Source organism: Papilio machaon, chromosome 23 (assembly GCF_912999745.1).
Source record: "Papilio machaon chromosome 23, ilPapMach1.1, whole genome shotgun sequence".
Classification (NCBI taxonomy): domain Eukaryota; kingdom Metazoa; phylum Arthropoda; class Insecta; order Lepidoptera; family Papilionidae; genus Papilio; species Papilio machaon.
In genome coordinates, this window is record NC_060008.1 from 611014 (window position 1) to 626334 (window position 15321).

General features: G+C 33.8%; 1 protein-coding gene and 1 long non-coding RNA gene across 3 annotated transcripts in view; both read left to right on the top strand.

Moving 5' to 3' along the window:
• LOC106711272 (muscle calcium channel subunit alpha-1) overlaps positions 1 to 11998 on the top strand; it is a 74390-nt gene extending 62392 nt beyond the window's left edge. Inside the window, exons 32-44 of one of the 2 annotated variants that reach the window (XM_045683693.1) lie at positions 5324 to 5509; positions 5753 to 5855; positions 5974 to 6131; positions 6221 to 6318; positions 6677 to 6765; positions 7249 to 7389; positions 7738 to 7903; positions 8455 to 8463; positions 9154 to 9322; positions 9538 to 9637; positions 9705 to 9780; positions 9865 to 9948; positions 11916 to 11998. In XM_045683693.1, the coding sequence (XP_045539649.1) occupies positions 5324 to 5509; positions 5753 to 5855; positions 5974 to 6131; positions 6221 to 6318; positions 6677 to 6765; positions 7249 to 7389; positions 7738 to 7903; positions 8455 to 8463; positions 9154 to 9322; positions 9538 to 9637; positions 9705 to 9780; positions 9865 to 9948; positions 11916 to 11925 (1389 nt within the window). In that variant the 3' untranslated portion in view covers positions 11926 to 11998. Of the gene's footprint in view, positions 1 to 5323; positions 5510 to 5752; positions 5856 to 5973; positions 6132 to 6220; positions 6319 to 6676; positions 6766 to 7248; positions 7390 to 7737; positions 7904 to 8454; positions 8464 to 9153; positions 9323 to 9537; positions 9638 to 9704; positions 9781 to 9864; positions 9953 to 11915 lie in introns of those variants that run through there. The other variant, XM_045683694.1, reaches the window with a different exon arrangement.
• A 290-nt stretch (positions 11999 to 12288) lies between these two features.
• On the top strand, positions 12289 to 13175 carry LOC123722309. The gene is made up of 3 exons (XR_006756465.1): positions 12289 to 12300; positions 12630 to 12696; positions 13097 to 13175. It is a non-coding gene; the product is annotated as an uncharacterized LOC123722309 (long non-coding RNA).
• The last annotated feature ends 2146 nt before the right edge of the window (positions 13176 to 15321 follow it).

A 15321-nucleotide genomic window follows, 5' to 3' on the forward strand; every position in this document is an offset into this window, starting at 1 on the left:
CCTACTTTAAATTTTGGTTGTTCTGTTCCTTTATTCGCTTTATTGACCGTCTGTTCTTTGTCGAAGGTGAGTTTATTCGATACTAATTTTTGTGCTATTTCCATTTGTTGTCTGTGTTTACTAACGTAATCCTGATAATATTCTTGCGTATATGTCATTTCGAGAGGGTTGCGGCTACTCGTGTGACCATAAAGAAGTTCGAATGGTGTAAAATTGGTTGCCGTATGTATAGTGTTGTTATAAGCAATTACTGCGTTACGCATGAGAGTATTGATCGGGCCTTTATTAGTAAGATTTTGGATTCTAATCATTTCTCCTATTGTGGAATGAAATCTTTCTATAGGGGAATTTGACGTGGGGTTATATGGTGTGGTAAAATGTATTAGGATATTGTGCGTAGCACATATCTCTTTTATTATATCGTTGTCAAACTTGTGATCCGAATCGGTGGTTATTTTAGTAGGAATACCTATTATGGAGAATATGTGTAATAAACTCTCGGCGATGTGTATACTTGTAGTTGCTTGTAATGGTATGGCTTGAGCGAACTTAGAGAAATTATCTATGATGGTAAGGAAGGTAGTGTTATCGGATGTATACAGATCCATAAACATGTGCTCCATCGGCTTAGAGGGAGTGGATGTTAATGATATGGGTAACTTTAAAGGGTTTCTTTCATATTTAGTTTTAATACAAGTTTCGCATTTATTTATATAATTTTGAATTGATGCGAACATGTTTTTCCAGTGGTAATTCATTCTAAGTTTTTTAAATGTTTCCTGTATACCGCGATGTATATTTTTACCTTCGTGATATTTTTTTATGATTATATCTTGTTCTTTACTATCATGAATTAAAGTGATTCTAGATGAACACCTATATAGTTTTGGTCCGCGATTGCCAAATGTCGTTTTATATACTTCACAGAATAAGGGATACAGTTCTTCATTATAAAAGTAGCAATAGAATTTTCTATCCGCTATAGTGTGTTCTTTTAAAAATCTTATTATTTCTTCCTTGGTATTGTTTATGGGTATAAAGACATGTTTAATAGTGAAGTTATTTTTAGATTTATCCTCTATTCTGTACTCGAGTCCGGGGGTGCTTCTTATATGAAATTGTTTTAGTTGTTTATCTATCGCGTTAGCGCAACAAGGGATCTCTTTGTTATCTGTCTGGTTCGGCTGGTTATCTAACTCTGTAGGGTCGTTATTCGTAATGGGTGTCGTCGGAATATCTAATAATGTTCTAATATCTATTTCACTCAAGTCAATGTTGTTATCGTCTGGGTTCGGGGGCGAGTTATTAATTACCGGCGTCTCGGTGATAAGTTCGTCGGGTAACTGATTGTTTATTGTTTCGATCGGTATATCTAAGGCGTTTATCTTTATTCGAGACAAAGCGTCGGCGTTTGTGTTATACTTTCCCTTTTTATAAACAATATCGTAGTTGTATTCTTCTAATTTAAGTCGCCAGCGAGTTAACTTTGAATTCGGGTCTTTAACGTTCATTAACCAGATAAGGGGACGGTGATCTGTGTATATAATGAATTTCCTACCATATAAGTATGGTCTGAAATATTTCGTTGCCCATATAATGGCTAGTAATTCCTTTTCTATCGTTGAATATTTGGTTTCTGTTGTTGATAATGTACGTGAAGCGTATGCAACTGGTTTATCCGATCCTATTATTCCTTGCGATAATACTGCGCCGATTGAGACGTCCGAGGCGTCTGTTGTGAGGATAAATGGTTTTTCAAAGTTAGGGTATTGTAATATGGGGGCATTGCATAGTATTAATTTAGATTTCTCGAATGACTCTACAAATTCCGTACTGTGGGTGACTTTCGCATTTTTCTTTAGGCATTTAGTTAAAGGTTTTGTTAGTTTCGCGAAGTCGGGTATGAACTTTCTGTAGTAGCCTAATAATCCTAAGAATGATTTGATTTGCTTTTGAGTGTTAGGGATAGGGAAATTCTTGACCGCCTTTATTTTTTCTTCGTTAGGTTTCAAGCCTTCTTTTGTTAATACGTGCCCTAAAAAGTTCACTTGTTTTTGAAGGAATTCTGACTTATCTAATTGTATTTTTAAATTATGCGTTCTAAGTCTTGTAAATACTTTCTTTATTTTTTCTAAGTGGTCCTGAAGGGAGGTTGAGTATATGATTATGTCGTCGAGGTATACTAAACACGTGTCTGTTAAAAGATCTCTTAATACGTTTGTCATAACTCTTTGAAATGTACTTGGAGCATTTTTAAGGCCAAATGGCATTCGTAGAAACTCGTAATGTCTGTCTACACTAAAAGCAGTTTTCTCTACATCATTGGGATGCATTTCCAATTGATGGTACCCTGAGGCAAGGTCTATTGTGCTGAAATATTGTGCTCTACCTAATTTATCAAGTATATCATTAATATTGGGTATGGGAAATTTGTCTTCAATCGTTTTTTCATTTAATTTGCGATAGTCGATAACCATTCTCCACTTAGTTTTACCCGATGCGTCCGCCTTTTTGGGTACTAGATGCACGGGACTTGACCACGGGGACTGACTTTCCCTTATTATATTTTTGTGTAATAAGTCGTCTATTTGTCTTTTTATTTCTTCCGTCTCCGCGGGTGGTCTTCTATAATTTTTTGTGTAAACGGGGGTTTCGTCTTTTAGTCGCAATTTGTGTTTAACAGTGTGCGTGAATGTTAACGGTAGTTGTTCGGAATGGAAGATATCTCTAAATTGGTAACAGATTTTATTTATTTCCCGCTTTTCCTCTTCGTTAAGGTGTTCGAGTCTAAGACGCGAAAGGTTTTCTTTTAAAATGTTATCTATTTCTGTAAATTTAAGTCTATTCAAATTTACTGTATTATTATTAGGGATAAAACAATCTGGTATAGGGTGTAATTTTATGTGGACCTGTTTTGGAAAATACAGTGGTTGTTCGGACATGTTAGATATTACGGTATTGAATGTTCCGTTTTTTACGGATACGAGAGATGTCGGTAAACATAATCCGTTTTTCGTTTCAAAACCTTCTAATAAATATTCGCCTTCTTTTTGGTTAATCATTAAATTAAATTTTGATTGGGTTAGCGGCTCTATACGTAAATTCTTTTTTGTATCTTTACTTATAGGGATCCGAGTGTTATTTATTATTAAAAACTTTTTTCTTAGGTCTATTTGGGTTTCGAATTTTTCTAGAAAATCTAGACCTAATAGACCGATAAAATCTTTGTCGAAGTCAAATATTAAGAATGTATGGACAGAGTCTACGTTGAAAATTTGTGGTAAATTTAAATCTAACACTTGCCGTGGTTTTGACATACCATGCACTGTTATAATAGTATGGGTTTCATTGCGAATATTGCCCGCTATATTCGGATTATTTTTTATAACCGAAGGACTAATCAGTGATTTTGCCGCGCCTGTGTCTATTAATAATCGACCGCCAAGTTCGTTGACATAAATGGACGGAAGACCGTTGTGATTATTTATATGTACTATATCTGTATTTGATCGCTCGTCTGCTCTAAAAAATCCAACTCGTTGTTTTCAAAGAGTTCGTTTAGGCTTTCTTCTACTGACGAATTTTCGATCGGGGATTCGCCTTCTCCGTCGTTTTGATAATTAATTTTGTGTTGGTTGGGCTTATGAAGTTTTTGTTTATTATCCTCCTGTTTTATTACAGGCTGATTGTGTTTAACGAACGGTCGAGGATGTTGTTGGTTATTGTAATTATAAGAGTTTGGTTTATTATACGTCGACCTTTGTGGTGGTGATGTATTATTATTTAGTATTCTGTAATTTTTTAATTTAGTCTCCTCCTGTTTAGCCAGGGTAATTGTGCGTTCAAGATTATTCGATTTTTGCATTCTGACCGCTAGTGAGAGTAGTGGATTGAGTTGCCCTATGAATACACCTATGCCCATTTCTTCATAAAAATCCCGTTTTAATGGATTTAAACTAATGAGTGTGCACGTAAGGTCTCTAATTTTCTCGCCAAACGTTTCTAGATCCATTTTATTTCTAGTTACGTTGTTAAGTTCATGTATAAGTGTGATCTCGTCACGAAACTCGCCAAAACGATCTTGCAAAATCCTCTTAATATCTATCCACGTTTTAAAATTTGTGGTTTCTGATAATATCTCTACCGCTTTACCACTTAATTTTTTTACAATAAGACATCCGATGCTAGGGTCTGTCTCTGCATTATTTACTATTTCTAACACATTCTCTACAGCTTTTATGAAAAAGTTTAGAGTCCGTTTGTTTCCATCGTAGGAAGGTAATAACGCGCTTATTTTGGCGTATTCGGCACTCGCCGTTAAAAGGTTCTGATCTATTTCTATGATAGGCAGGCTATGAATGGATTGCGATCCCTGTGCCATGTTTATACAACTTATAAAAATGTTCCTAACAAATTTTATGTTTAGAAGAACTACAAATTGAATAAGGAATAGTACCTATACATATAACACAAAAAGAAAAACACAATACAATAGCTACTCGTAGAAATTAGATACAGTTATTTTGAGGAAGGGATGAAAGAGGAATACTCGGAGTAACAAATGGTTATGCTTACCCCAAAAAGAGCATCTTCTTCTTATCTTCACTCGGGTACTGGATTGTAGATCCAGGAGTTCGTCGCTGCTACGAGGTCGTCTACTTCTTAATCGCGAGGGTACTACGCGTCCTGATACCTCCTGTAGGATTTCTTTTAATAGGAAGCTGCTATAGTGTGATACTACTTGCAAGACTATATCCTATCCTACCGACTGCGCCAGATAAGTGGGGATCTCAGGAGAGTATGTTTTAAAAATACAATACGACTGCTCGCTAGAGCTGGTGTGACGGAACTAATCTTTATTTAACATACATTCAACATGAAGAGTTAACAGTGGGTGCTTATGTTTATCTTAATGCGTACAGTACAAAGAATATCTTATGGCTAAGGAATGTATAAACAAAGGGGTATTCTTACAGTTATCTTAATAGTAACAGATAAGAGTTTCTTATGCTAGTTGCGGTTACGTAACTCGTGGTAAAAATTATCCTAAGTCCGTTTCCCGGTTCTAAGCTACCTGCCCACCAATTATCAGTCAAATCGAATCCGCCGTTCTTGAGTTATAAATAGTGTAACTAACACGACTTTCTTTTATATATATAGATTATATTCGAATCCTCTTACAGTATTAAATATCATATCTCTTTTTCCGGAATTGGTGCAGATAAGATACAACAATAATCAAATTTTTGGGTAATCCCTCATTCTCCAAACAATAACGATGTACTCTTGTAGTATTTGAAAAATTATATGACTTAAATTTCAGGAGTCTTCGATACCATCAATAAACTTCTTCCGGCTATTCCGTGTAATGAGACTGGTTAAGTTATTGTCAAGAGGTGAAGGCATACGCACGCTGCTGTGGACTTTCATCAAGTCTTTTCAAGCGTTGCCATACGTTGCTCTGTTGATACTTATGTTGTTTTTCATTTACGCCGTTGTTGGGATGCAGGTAAACCATCTTAACCAAATTGTTTTTAATTTGGTAGACAGTGAAATTGAATAAGTCTCTACCAAAAATTACCGTACCTTATTTATGAAAAACGCTGATTAAATTAACATTAGGGTATTTTAAGCTTAGTTTTTTGTCTTGATAAATGTCTTGACTATTCTTATGTATCAAAACTCTTCACTCTTCAAACTGCTTTATGTATGTTGATCAGAACAGCTTCTGTTATAACTGATGTTGTTGCAGGTATTCGGCAAGATAGCAATAGACGACGATACTCCCATCACTCGCAACAATCACTTCCAAACGTTTCCGCAAGCTATCTTAGTATTATTTCGTTCCGCCACTGGTGAGTATTGTTGTCCTGTGAGTACAAATATTGTAAATTATAATTTATATGTTTAAAAAGGTATGGATATTTTTTTTTCAATAATGATTTCATATTAATCTCGTTTGCTATGTTACAGGCGAGGCATGGCAGGACATAATGATGGGCGTGTCCCCAGAGCCCGAAGTCAAGTGCGACAAGAACTACGAGGACGAGGGGGAAGAGGGCGGAGGGACGTGCGGCTCCGTGCTAGCCTTCCCATACTTCATCTCCTTCTATGTGCTCTGTTCATTTCTGGTACATAACTTAATAAATGCTTATTACTTAATTGATTTGCGTTTTCCAATTTACTGTAATTTTATCGAATTACTTTTTTTTTCTTTTAGATCATAAATCTGTTCGTAGCCGTCATTATGGATAATTTCGACTATTTAACTAGAGACTGGTCAATATTGGGACCACATCATTTAGATGAATTTATAAGGTATTTTAAAACATAATATAATTTCTTACTATTACATTTGATCATCATCATCAGCTCACTGTACGCCCCCATTGAGGAGCTCCGAGCTTACCCTAAGTTATGGAGGACTAGGCCATAGTCAACACTGGCCCAGTGCGAGTTGACTTCACACAAATCATTGAACTTCTTCTCAGATATGTGCAGCATCACGATCTTTTCCTTCACCGTAAGAACGTCTGATAAATGTACATATATAAATCGTAAATCGAAAAACACATTGGTACCCTGCAGATTGCAAGTCAAGTGCTTAACCCCTAAACTACCGATGCTCTGTTACAATACTATAATCTATTAACTTAAAGTAATGTAATATTTGCAGATTATGGAGTGAGTACGACCCTGACGCTAAGGGTCGAATTAAACATTTAGACGTAGTTACTTTATTAAGAAAAATAAGTCCACCATTAGGTAAGTATAAGGAAGCCTTTACATTTTACTAGCTATCGCCCGCGACTCAGATCAGAATTAAAAAAAGCCTATGTGTTCTTCCAGACTATGTTCTACATATGTGACTGATTTCATCAAAATCCGTTGAACCCTTCTGGAATTACCTTCAAACAAATATCCATCCATCTGAACCTTTGGATGTATAATATTAGTAAAATTACGCTAAGAGACTAAGTGGTCTCTCTTAGAGTAGATTTGCAATCAAAATTGGTTGTATTGACATCGCAGGAACTAATAATACGATGTAGTGAAAAGTGATATTGTATTGTTCAAATAAGACAGGTCAGGTTAAGTCCGATACAAGGATGTGTCATATTAACCGTGGATTTCTGAAACTATTTCTGAATAAAACATATCCTCAAGAGATAACAATATATTTTAAACGGAGATTTTTGTCTCATAAACCCCCGGTAAGTGATTTTCATAGTATATTAATATTTGCAGGTTTCGGTAAGCTATGCCCCCATCGTGTGGCATGCAAGCGTCTCGTCAGTATGAACATGCCACTAAATTCCGATGGCACGGTGCTCTTCAATGCCACCCTCTTTGCTGTCGTCCGCACTTCACTCAAGATCAAGACTGATGGTATGGTTCATAATAAAATTTACACAAACATTTTTAAGTACTAACTTAGATTATTGTGTTAGTTAAAATGTAGACCTAGCTCAATTATATTAATTGATTAATGTAACTCTATTGTACATAGCATTCTTTCTAAAGCAAATTTTAGATTGATAAGTGAATTATAAGGACCTATTTTGCTGCGAACTATTGCTCTTACTTTGAACAGTGAAAGTACCATTTCCACTGGCTATGTCAGCTCATATAAAGAGCAGTTGCACGCGGTGTCTCTTAGTCGAAAAAGCTTTAAGTCAAAGGCAGATTTTTCATCAGAGTAGATTTTATACTACAAATAGTTTTAACTAATTTTAGGTAACATTGACGATTGCAACACGGAGCTTAGGGCAGTAATCAAGAAGATATGGAAGAGAACATCTCCAAAGCTGTTGGACCAAGTTGTACCTCCCCCCGGAGATCCCAACGAGATCACGGTCGGCAAGTTCTACGCCACATTCCTTATACAGGATTATTTCAGAAGGTATGCTGGATTTTAATTGTTACGGGTTAGAAATCTATTGAAAATTTATTTATAAGTTATATAAATTGAAAAATTTATGTCTTTGTGACACTGACCGTGGGTTTCTGAGACCAAAATATCGTAGTATAATAAAAATCATAATATTGTTGTAGCTGTTTTGTCAAAGATAATGACAGGGATGATGATATGTTTTATACAGAGATTTAAGTCTCAGAAACCAACAATAAATGTGTTAATACATATATATAAGAAACCAATCAAGGGAAATATTTTTAAAGTCAACATTATTTTTAAACATTACAATCTTGAAGTATCATTTTTTTTTACTTAAAAGAAAATGTTATCGGTAAAAAATGTATGGTTAATCAACAAATCGGTAAATTTATCGTATTCCTTCAAAACTTCAATCAAATTGTTGCGAGATCATTTCGCAAAAAATCTAGATTTAGAGATATAATGAATATGACTAACAGAGATTCTAATATATCTACGATATATGTGCTTAATGTAAAATTAGATTTAAAACTGATTATATAATTTTTGTTCCATAGGAATCACGCGTAAGTAACATCAATAAAGAAATGTATGTGTTTAGGATATTGCCCCTTTTAGAGTTTTGAATTTTACAACGCAAATCATTTTAAACATAAATATGAAATTCAAAATAGAACACACATTAGAAACAAGTTAGGTGACTTTTTTTCCTATATCTTTATTATATTTGGGTTAATTCCCGCATGATCCTTAATTATGTTCATTTAATTTATTTTACATTTTAAATAATTCAAAGTACCCTTGCCACAATCACGGCCTTGTTTAACGAATCAAGCATGTTATATTGAAAATGTTTGATTTTTTCCTTACCTAATTACACACGACATATTTGTGTTTTTTTTTTGCCCCTTTTTTAATTTAGTTATAGAAACGAGTATACAAAATAATCACGATTTAGGCATTAGTTTTTTTTTATATTTAGATATTTGAAAAAGATTAAAACATAACCTGAAATGACACACCAGAGAATTAGTAAAAAAATTCATATAGATAACTACAAAATAAATACAGCGAACATTTTAGATCCTGAAAATTTTATATTGATTATATTAAAGTAGTTGAATCGAGCTTACAAGGAAGCCAAGTAAGTAAATGAGATAGACAAAAACATTATAAAGACCATTCCGAATGACATTCAAATCATTAGATTCGATAGTACTCTGGGAGCAAATTACAAATGTTCTGTTGATCGCAAGGTTCAAAAAGCGAAAGGAGCAAGAGATGCGTCAGAGTGATGAGCAGAATCATCAGATGACGCTGCAGGCGGGACTGCGCACGCTGCACGAGGCGGGACCGGAGCTCAAACGCGCCATCTCCGGGAACTTGGATGATATCACTGCAGATACTGATGTACCTATGCATAGGGTAAGAATAAGTAGGACTAATTTAATAGAGGTTAATTTATACGTATTATTTTGTATTTTTTCATTGACAATAGCAATCAGGCTACTTACAACTAAAACCTAGAAGTAATTAAACCAATAAATTTTTTAATTTATACGTTAAGTAAATTTATTAAAAACTTATTAGTGTAAAAATAATGGAATATAATGAGTAATATGCAATTTTAATGATTGTAGAGAAATCATTCTTTATTCGGTGGAGTCTGGTCAAGTATACGAAGACATGGGCCAAATAAACATTTCAATCGACACCGGAAACCAGGAGAGGGACCAACAGGTACAAAGAATTGTATGAATTAAGTTTTTTAAAGAGGCTTTGAAATTAACATTGGAAATATTTTCAGAAGCCGTTGGAAATCATCTAAGTTCAATGATGCAGAAGGAATATGGGGTAGGACCGTTGCCTCTTGCACCAAATTTGTAAGTTTATGTACCTGTATTTTATATAATTAAAAGATTTTTTTAACACGAACAAATTCATTTCATAACCATTTACATCAACAGGGCTAACGGACAACCAAAAGAACAGATACCACTCAGACCGCTAATATTAAATGGGGAGTCGGAGAAAATATATCAGGTGCTTGAGTAAGTATTCCTAAATATTTAATTATGTGTATTCATATCATCCATTATCAACACAATTTATATTATTATTAACTGGATGTATTCTAAATTAGAATTGCTTATATTGCAGAAGAACAACAAACGATCTAAAGAACGCTATTTACAAAGGTAGTGAAACGTGTGATTCTATCTAGAGTGATCTTTTCATTTACCTTTCTTCGACCCCCTTCACCACAAGCACTAATTACTAACCAATCTAACTAAACACCTTTACTTTTGTTTTGCTTTCACTCGGATCACGGTATGTAACAGCAATCAGAAATCTAACTATCCCGAAATGCTCGGACAAATCGGCTTAGCGTTCGGTTGCGTGAATTACCTATCGACGCCGGACACGTCGAGCAAGCCGACTGTTGTGTCGCGTCAAAAGATCCATCCCGAAGATTCGTCGTCGAAGGAGATGTTGGCGATACCGAAGAAAGCGTCGCCAGAAGACAAAACCCCATCTCCGATGATGGAGCCGATCCAGCCGAAGATATCGCCTTTACTGGCGAGCGAGTGTACGCCGACTACGGAGGCGCAGACGATGACGCTGTACGGCTACAACGCGGCCGCGAAGCTGCCCTTTGCGTTCTCGCACGCGCGGGAGAGGGCGCGCGAGCGGCGGAGTGTGCGCGTGCGCCCGGCAGGTCGGATGGTGCGCAGCGCGTCTTCGGGCGCGGCCACGCATGAACCCGCCCGCAAAGTAGATCGCCCGCGCTCGCCAGGTCCGCACAATACGGTTGACGAAGTTTCCATACCATTATAGTGTCGCCTTGACCTTTTACAATTTTGTATTTCAATTTAATATTTAACTACCACTTTTGTATTTTGAATCGATGGTGACCGTTTATCAATAGATAAATTATTTATACTAAAATATAAGTAAAATGTAAATTTGGCCCTTAAATCTTTTACTTTGTAAATTTTTAATTTTCACTTTAGCATTAATTTTTGCCATAAAATATCAAACTTTTAATCAATTATTACATTTTTGTCTGTCAAGGGTGATAACTTTGATTCTTAAGTAAGTGATGAAATTAAATAACTAATATTTTAAAAACTTATATCTTAATAATCGAAAGAAACTTCCTTAACCGTTCACCAAAAGATCACATATAATTCAAGCTTACAAAGCAAATACACTGAAAGTAAAAGAGTACAAAATATCTAAATCACGATCACATTTGCTTTTAAAAAGCTCAATCATACACCGAATATATTTACTATGCACAAATTGATACAACAAATTATAAAACAAACACGTTTTAAATCTTTTTCGCTCATCGAATGCGTATTCTATGAATGAATATTTTAACTAAATCTAACATTATTGAACAAATATCCATCAACTAACAAGAAGCATGTTTTCACCGACAGCTAAATAGATTAGCAATTAGTATAGAATTAGAAAGCTTTTAGAGTAAAACATACAACTGAAATAAAGTATGCTTTTATGCACGAAAAAGATAAATTCATAAAACAAAAATCACAACAACACTGACCAATTTAGTTGTTTCCTGCTTCAAAGAAAAAAAATCAAGCTTAAAAGCTTTCAAAGTTAGAAAGCATTAAATAGAAAAATACATATAAAATGATGTATCATTAATCATATTTAAAATTAGAGAAGGAAATGTGCTTAATAAAAGCCTAAGCTTATAAAAATCTAAAAGCTAAAATAGAAAATTATAAAGAAAACAATTAGTGTTAGCAAGCTAAATTAGATAGATGACATATTTAGTTTTAACATACAAATATTATGGTCTATTTTTTCCAAATATTACTCGAAAGTAAGTTCTTAGCATAAGGATCTTTATAATAGCTACACGACAAATTTTCTACTAAACTAAATGATGCAATGTCAATTAATTTAAATGGCAACACGAATGTTACTTATTATGATAGTTTAGTTAATCTATAAATTCTCTTAACGTAAGTTTACGAACCAGGGGGAGATAACTGCGTGCGCGGCGTGGTGTCCCTGCCCGGCAGCCCGCGCGGGAACAGCGCGTCCGTGCCCGTCGTGGGTTCTGCAGAGAGCCTCGTCACCAGGGTGAGTTATTTCATGGCAATAAGCAACAAACGAGTGGATGGCCATCTGACACCGAAATACCCATAAAAATGTTGATTTTGACAAGTAGACGTTGTCTAGGTTGTGTAGGCAAGTTATCTAGCTTCACTGTTAGTCATATAGATAAAATATAACTTGTTAATATTTATTTAATAGGTACTGGCTGAGCAAGGTCTGGCCGCGTACTGCGACCCGGAGTTCGTGAGGAATACATCGAGAGAAATGCAAGAGGCACTCGAAATGACACAGGAGCAAATGGACAGGTAGGGTGACACTAACAAACTTTAAATTATATTATATTTATTGGATAATTAGACTGCTCTATATAATACAAACACTATGAAAGACCTTTTCAACAATCATTGTAGTCAATAACATTAAAACATCGCATCAAAGATGTTAAATGCAAGGGCTTGATAAATCTCTGTGGCATTTTTTAATCCAAAGGGCATACGGGATTCAGACAAACTTCTTTTATTCTCAAAAAACTTAAGACTAACGAAAAATTCTGGTACACACATTTCATTGAGTCAAAATGTTATAATGTTTTAAGAGTTGTTAAAGATAGGTAAATAAAGATTTTATGCCACAGAGCCGCGCATCAATTGATGATACAAGAAAGAAATATGAAGCAAGCGCACAACCAACAACCACAAGTTGTAAGTATTGACATTTGTTTTACAAACTTTTATATCATTTTAACAAATGTTATAACAAACAACATTACCCCTCTCCCTTGCGTACAATCTGAGATATGTAAGTGTAATTATCATCTAAATTTAATTAACATTGAATTTACCTTTCCACTTACGAAAGCATTTCATTCTAAAAGTTATCTTTTTTATACTAGAAATCTTCTTTCCTTATTAATACGCTTTTATCTACTAACAGCTGCACTAAGCCTTCCTTTAGCGTCGACTAAAGAAATGCTTAAGTAACTATAAAGTCTTGAGTGTGGCAGTAGTTTAAATGCATGGAATGTAGTAACGTGGTGTAGGTTGAGTGTGCGTTAACCTTATATGTTAATGAATGTATAGGGTAATACTTGGGCTGTTATAGGGCGACATCCTAGCTCGCCAGTACCACCCCTTCCACCAGCCGGCCGCGATGCCGCCAGCATTCAAGCGGTTATAGCATCTGCCGCGCACAGCAACGGCGCAGCGCGTTGTGACGTCACACAAGATGGCGGCGACCATAGATACGACAAATGTAACGGACAACGTTATAACGGTTACAAACAAGTTACAGATAACAAATGTCACTGTCAAACAAGACGTCACAGAAAGAAACGCAAGCGCAAACCGGTGCTCGTATAAACTAAGTCGAGTTTTGTACTACACAGTTGTCTGACACATTAACGATGCTCAAGTTTTTTTTTTATTTCCTATATAAACTTAGCCTTTTTGGAGAATTTAATAATAAAAAAAAAGTATTTGACCATACGACAAGACTAGGCACAGTAATATTAACAATGAGAACTGTGTATTGAACAGTTAAAAGTGAGATTTCTAGTGCTGTAGGATTATAGTTATATTAGTATATTGTGGATGGGCCACGAAATTATATCTAGTAACATAACAAGTACAATTAAATTATAATAAATAAAAAAAATCACCGCATTAAATTAGATAAGATTGAACAATGAATTGATGAAAATATAACGGAATTTAACTACAGTTTAATAAAATAAATGTGTATCCTTTTCTTGCCTTTATTAAATTTAACATAGAATGTTTAATCCTGAGAGAGAATTTGTTGTTAATGGCTGTATCAGAAGTTGTACAGAGAGGAATTCTCGAAACATTAATTACAATTCAAGAGGTATTGAAACTAGCAAATTATAATTTTTATAATATATTAGCTCTCAAAGCAAATCGTTTTAGCACATTTTTAATTTTTGATATTTATTCAATTTTAATGGGGTCCCAATTTATCCGAAAGACAATATTATAAATAAAGACTTATCCAATAAACCTTTAAATATCATTGTATGTTAAACCATGTTTTTTCTGTGTCGGAACTATATATTCAAAAATATTGTTATCTCTCTTTTTATTCATCAGAAAAAAAGAGATGACTATGTTTTTGTATATTTCGTCACTGGCAATCGTAAGAATAAAAACTTCATATTTTTTTCAAAATTGATTTGATTTTTTCATTAGGTTATTTCCAACAACTCTAGTAACAATTTTTTTGTCACATTTCATGATTGTTGTCTTAATCGGTTATAAAAGACAAAAATTTCATTAAGATAATATGTTTTATAACGAAAAAATATTAAAAAAAAATTTACACCCGTAATTTTTCAAAGTAACTTTACCGTATTAGTTGTAAGCCCCTAGTAAGTGCCCTTTAAAGTTTTCGGTATATACGATTTAGTAATTATTTCATCCGACGAAAAGGGTTACATGTCTAGATGCAAACCTTTTCTTCGTATGAGTCTATTTGTGACTCCTATGTCCATACAACCGTGAACCACATTCCTTAGAATTAAGTCATTTGTAACCGACTCTATTATTTTAAATTTGGAACGTTTGAATTTTTTCTAAATTGTCAAAGGTATTTGTGACGTACAGTTTCAAAAAAAACCATAGAGTTTTTTTTATCGAAAAGATTAAAAATATTGAAAAAATGCTTGTTATTGTGTTAATAAATTTTATTTATATAATTAAATAGATGCTTCCTATATCATACAGTGCCAAGTTTTATTTATCAATTTTAATGATTCTCGTTGTTATATTTAATATTTAATGGCCTCTTAATATTCTGCCAGTATTCGTAAATTGTTTAAATATTTATTAGAATAATATTTATTACATTTTCTTAATAAATTTATAATAATTATATTGTGTTGTTGTTTAATATATTATGTACATAGAATTTATTCGCAGTTTAAAATGTCCCCTTTCTTAAAAAGCCTTTATATGTAATTTCTTTCGACATTATTATATTAGATAAAGAAATAACTGTATATAATGTACAAAGTTTATGTACTTTTATGTTTATTATATAACATTTTATAATGGAGTTTAGCGCAGAGGCTAGAATTGGGACATTTGTTTCTAAATATATTTTGTAAATACGGCAAAAAAAAACTTAAAGCAAAAAAAATATATTTATTCCGTCAATCGTATTAAATTGATATTATCCATTAATTATCTATTTATTGTTTTAAAAAAGGAACATTGTAAAACTGTTTTCATATAAATTAAAAAATTTGACATGAATCTGTTTTTTTAATAAATTTCCTAATACATGGTTTATATCTTACTAATATTATAAAT